Here is a 4486-nt window from a genome sequence, read left to right on the forward strand (position 1 = left end):
GGGGCCCAGGCCTCACCGCTCGTCCCGCGACAGACACCAGCACTGTGCGGGGACCCCACCCGGGCCCAGCCTCGTTGGTTTCCGAACTGGAATTCAGCAGCTAACCCACCCAAGAGCAGGTACTTGGAAGTTTCAGATGGACAGATTTTGTTTATTAAAGGATTTTTTAAGAAATGTATCCTGTTTTCATTTTGCCCCGCAGCCGTGTAGGATTGATGACTTTAGGTCCCTGTTCTCTGGGGGGACTGTGGGGGAGGGGAGACGCTGTTATAAGACTGGTTAATAGGAGAGCAAATAGGACTTTAAGATGATAGCTTCTTGAATGTCCCTGGGAGACAATTTGCTGTTGGAGGTGAAATGAGAACGATGGAGGCAGAAACAAGGAGGTTCCAGACGCGCTCTGGGCAGTTCCCAGCCTCTGAAGGAGTAAAGGGTTTGGTTTGTCCTCTTCCCGGCAAGCCCACCAAAACAAAGGCACCTTCAGAGCTGGTTTATTAGCAGAGTCGATTACATTTCAAAGGCTTGGGCTCTAAAGAGATGAGGCCCCACCTACTGAGCAGGCAAGGCCATCCCTGGAAGTCTGACTGCAGTTCAGGCCCCTGAGGCCTAGGGTGCCAGCCTGGGCAGCAGCAGCCCCCCACAGACCAGTCAGTGGGCATCATTAAGCTGCCGTGCGACGTCCAAGATGTTCTTGGCTCCTTTGTTCAGCAACAAGTTGGCCAGGCTGGTGCCCAGGTTCTCAGCAGCCAGCTGGGCTGCTCGTGGAATGTTCTGGGCAGTGATGCCCACCAACTGTGGGTCATCTTCAGCGCCATCTTCATGCTGGGTGAGGGAAGAACGTAGGGTTCGGTGAGCACTCAAGGGGAGATGAGGCAGGCTTGTTTCTTACCCTTCCCTCACCCTCGCCTTGGCACCTGGGCAGGGACGTGGATGGTGGCCTGCATGGTCTCTTGCATGCTCTCTGAGCCATCCAGACTCCACACTCCTCCAGTCAGGTACAGCTGGGAAAGAAAACAGGTGCCTTAGTCTATCCCGAGAGGAAACCACTTGGAATCCAGAGCTCTTGCTGGCAACGTGGGATGCACAGGGAGAAATGCCAGTCCTTCCCTACCCTCCACCCACTTCCCTGCTTACTTGTCCATCCTGAATAGCTGTGTGCACTGCTACAGGTACGCTGCAGCCTCCTTCCTGCAGGAAGAAGGTCTCCCCGTGAACCCCAAAGACCCTTAACTACCCTGTGCCCAGAGTCCAGAAATTCATAGTCCTGTGAGGACATCACTGAAAAGGAGGCTAAGGGCCCAGACCTGGGTCCTCTTCATACACAACATTCAAGAATAAGTTACCAGCCCTAACCGGTGTGGCTCAGTGGATAGAGCGTTGGCCTGCGGACTGAAGGGTCCCAGGTTCGATTCCGGTCAAGGGCATGTATCTTGGTTGCGGGCACATCCCCAGGAGGGGGTGTGCAGGAGGCAGCTGATCGATGTTTCTCTCTCATTGATGTTTCTGACTCTCTATCCCTCTCCCTTCCTCTCTGTAAAAAAAAATCAATAAAATATATTTTTAAAAAAAGAAAATAAGTTACCATTAAATACAGAGCATCAATGTGACAGTCTCCCCACCACCCTTCCCAACTCCTGTTCCACCACAGGTGGAACACAGGCCCTACCAGGTGCTTTAGGAAGGCTCGTTCGGCAATGCAGCAAAGCAGGGTCTCAGGATGGTGCAACATGCCCACCAGGTCCAAGATGTCCTGGTCCTTGGCTCGCACTTCCACGCCCAGGGCCCCCTGATGGAAGAACAGCCTAAGACATTGGTTCTCAACCTTCCTAATACCGAGACCCTTTAATACAGTTCCTCATGTTGTGGTGACCCCCAACCATAAAATTATTTTCGTTGCTACTTCATAACTAATTTTGCTACTGTTATGAATCGTCATGTAAATATCTGATATGCAGGATGTATTTTCATTGTTACAAATTGAACATAATTAAAGCATAGTGACTAATCACAAAAAACAATATGTAATTATATATGTGTTTTCCGATGGTCTTAGGCGACCCCTGTGAAAGGGTCGTTTGACCCCCAAAAGGGTCGCGACCCACAGGTTGAGAACCGCTGGCTAAGACATCAGACCCAATCTTTTCCCGACCAATGGAGCTAAGGGTGGGAACCAGCCCACCTTCAACTGCTCCCCAAGGCCCTTTGCTCGAGTAGCCTTCCAAGGCCTGCCCCTCCCTGGGAACTTTGATGCACATGGTTGTACAACCAGCTCCTTGGGCAAGCATACCTGACCCACAGCGTACATGCATTCCTCGGGGTGCAGGATCTGTGGGGGCAGAACAGGCAGAAGTATAGAGACAGAGTGACATACTGCAGTGAGCGGGGGCTCCCTATCAGACAGAAAGCCTGGACAGGCAAAGGAGGGAGTCAGCCTCTGATTCCCAATCTTCCCTGAAACTTCTTTCCAGCTTAGTGTTAGAGGCAGGGTGTTCAAAAAGAACATTAGCTACCACTAAATACAGGCAGGGGGTAAAGATGAACTGGGAGGGGAAGGGGATGGCCCCCACCTGCCCCACGCGGTTCTGCCAGCCCATGCGCTGCAGGCCCGCTGCGGCCAAGATGATGGCACTGAACTCCTGCAGCTCGTCCAGCTTCTGAAGCCGAGTGTTGAGGTTTCCCCGCTGAGGAGAGATGCTAAGGACATGCGCATTGTTCTCTGCCTGAAACTTTCTAGCTGCCTAACTTTTTAAAAATTAAATCTTTATTGTTGAAAGTATTACATATGTCCCCCGTCTTCCCCCCATTGACCCCTTCTAGGCCCCCCCCCCCCCATCCCCGGGCCTTCACCACACTATTGTCTGTGTCAGTGGGTTATGCATATATGCATACAAGGTCTTTGGCTGATCTCTTCTCACCCCCACCTTCCCTCAGATTTCACAGTCTGTTCCATGCTCCTATGTCTCTGGATCTATTTTGTTCATCAGTTTACTTTGTTCATTAGATTCCACATATGAGTGAGATCATGTGACACTTGTCTTTCTCTGATTGGCTTATTTTGTTTTCTAGCTGGCCAACTTCTCATCTTTTGGTTCTCAGCTTAATGGAAGCAGCTAACACTTAACTCATATATGCCAGATACTATTCTAAAATGCTATGTACATATGCCAACTCATTTAGTTTTCACAGAAACTCTATGAGGAAGGTTTTATTAGTATCTACATTTTACAGATGAGGAAAAGGATAGGTCAAATAAATGAAATTGCCCAAGATTACAAAGATCTCTCAGAAGCCTTCCTTGCCCCCAAAATCTGTGTTTAGATGTTCCAGTTAGAAGCTTCCAGAGAATTCCCTACTTTGCACATTAGAGCACTTATCACATACCATTTTAGTTTTATAAAACATACTACATATTCATTGTAAAAATCAAAACAATACAGAACATAAAAATGGAAGTGCCCAGCCCTTCCCCATCTCCCCCCTCACCCCTCAGTAATCACTGTTCAGCATCACTGTTTTATCAATGCCCGTTTGTCTCCCCAACCAAACTGTAAATTCTATCTGAGCAGGGGCAATGCTGATGTGAAAGGGTTATGAGTGGATGAATGGGAGGACAGTTAATCCACTGCCCCATGGTCCACTTCCTCTGGAAGTCCTTTCCATGTTAGGGACTCTCAGGCCCTCTGGACCTCGCCTTCCACCTAGCGTTCCAGCTACGGCCCCACCCTCCTCTAAAAGGATACGATGCTCTTGAACTGCAGATGTGGGAACTTTCTCTGCAGCTGGGCCGCTCTTCGCAGGGAGCTGGTTCCCACCACACTGCTCAAAGACAGGGTGCAAAGTGAGATGTAACCCCAGGCACTGTTCCTTTCCTCCTCCTCCCCGTCCTCCAGCTTCTGTGCATATTCCACCAAGACGCCTAGCCAGGCCCCACTCACCTCTTCTCTGGCAAGGTCTCTAGGGTCTTCCCAACAAATTTTGGGTGAAAGACAACAGCATCATAGGGGTTCTCTCGCCTAGGGGGTGGAGGGAGGGTTGTAGAGTGAGAGGTCTCAGTTCAGGTCATATCCAGTTTCTCCTGATAGCCAACTAACTGGCATTTTCTGAGTTTTTCTGCCATGCTTACTACTCCTCAGGGCAGGGGAGCCAGCCCTAGAGGCAGAGGGCCAAGTCCCAAAGGGAAAAGCCAAGGTTAACTCACTGCCTATCCTGCCCCCTCCCCAGCCCAGGCCCAGACTCAGAGGGCACTTACTTGCAGACGGCTCCAATGGTGAAGCCTGGAGGAAGCACAGTGGGCAGGTCCTTCAGGGAGTGAACGACCAGGTCCACCCTAGAGAGATGGGAGGGGCAGGAGAAGGGTCCAGGCAGCGGCTTCCGCCTCTGCTCCATCCATCCCGCCTCTACTTCAGTGGCCGAGCCAGGAGCAGTTCCAAAAGCAGGCCTCAGAGACCTCAGGACCCTGAGACCTCTCCCTTTCCCCCCACTCTCC

At 50.9% G+C, this 4486-nt stretch overlaps 1 protein-coding gene across 6 annotated transcripts in view; it reads right to left on the minus strand.

Moving 5' to 3' along the window:
- Window positions 1-301: 301 nt before the first annotated feature.
- Window positions 302-4486, minus strand: part of HMBS (hydroxymethylbilane synthase) — an 8883-nt gene continuing 4698 nt past the window's right edge. For 4 of the 6 annotated variants that reach the window (XM_005856766.2, XM_014538933.1, XM_014538924.1 and 1 more), the window contains exons 6-14: window positions 4250-4327; window positions 3936-4013; window positions 3741-3816; window positions 2568-2681; window positions 2288-2326; window positions 1667-1786; window positions 1135-1188; window positions 915-1001; window positions 302-822 (exon numbers count right to left, since the gene is read on the minus strand). In XM_005856766.2, coding sequence (XP_005856828.1) covers window positions 649-822; window positions 915-1001; window positions 1135-1188; window positions 1667-1786; window positions 2288-2326; window positions 2568-2681; window positions 3741-3816; window positions 3936-4013; window positions 4250-4327 — 820 coding nt within the window. In that variant the 3' untranslated portion in view covers window positions 302-648. The remainder of the gene's footprint in view (window positions 823-914; window positions 1002-1134; window positions 1189-1666; window positions 1787-2287; window positions 2327-2567; window positions 2682-3740; window positions 3817-3935; window positions 4014-4249; window positions 4328-4486) is intronic. The other 2 variants (XM_014538914.1, XM_014538930.1) reach the window with 2 other exon arrangements.

This window comes from Myotis brandtii, unplaced genomic scaffold, assembly GCF_000412655.1.
Source record: "Myotis brandtii unplaced genomic scaffold, ASM41265v1 scaffold105, whole genome shotgun sequence".
In the NCBI taxonomy this organism is placed as follows: domain Eukaryota; kingdom Metazoa; phylum Chordata; class Mammalia; order Chiroptera; family Vespertilionidae; genus Myotis; species Myotis brandtii.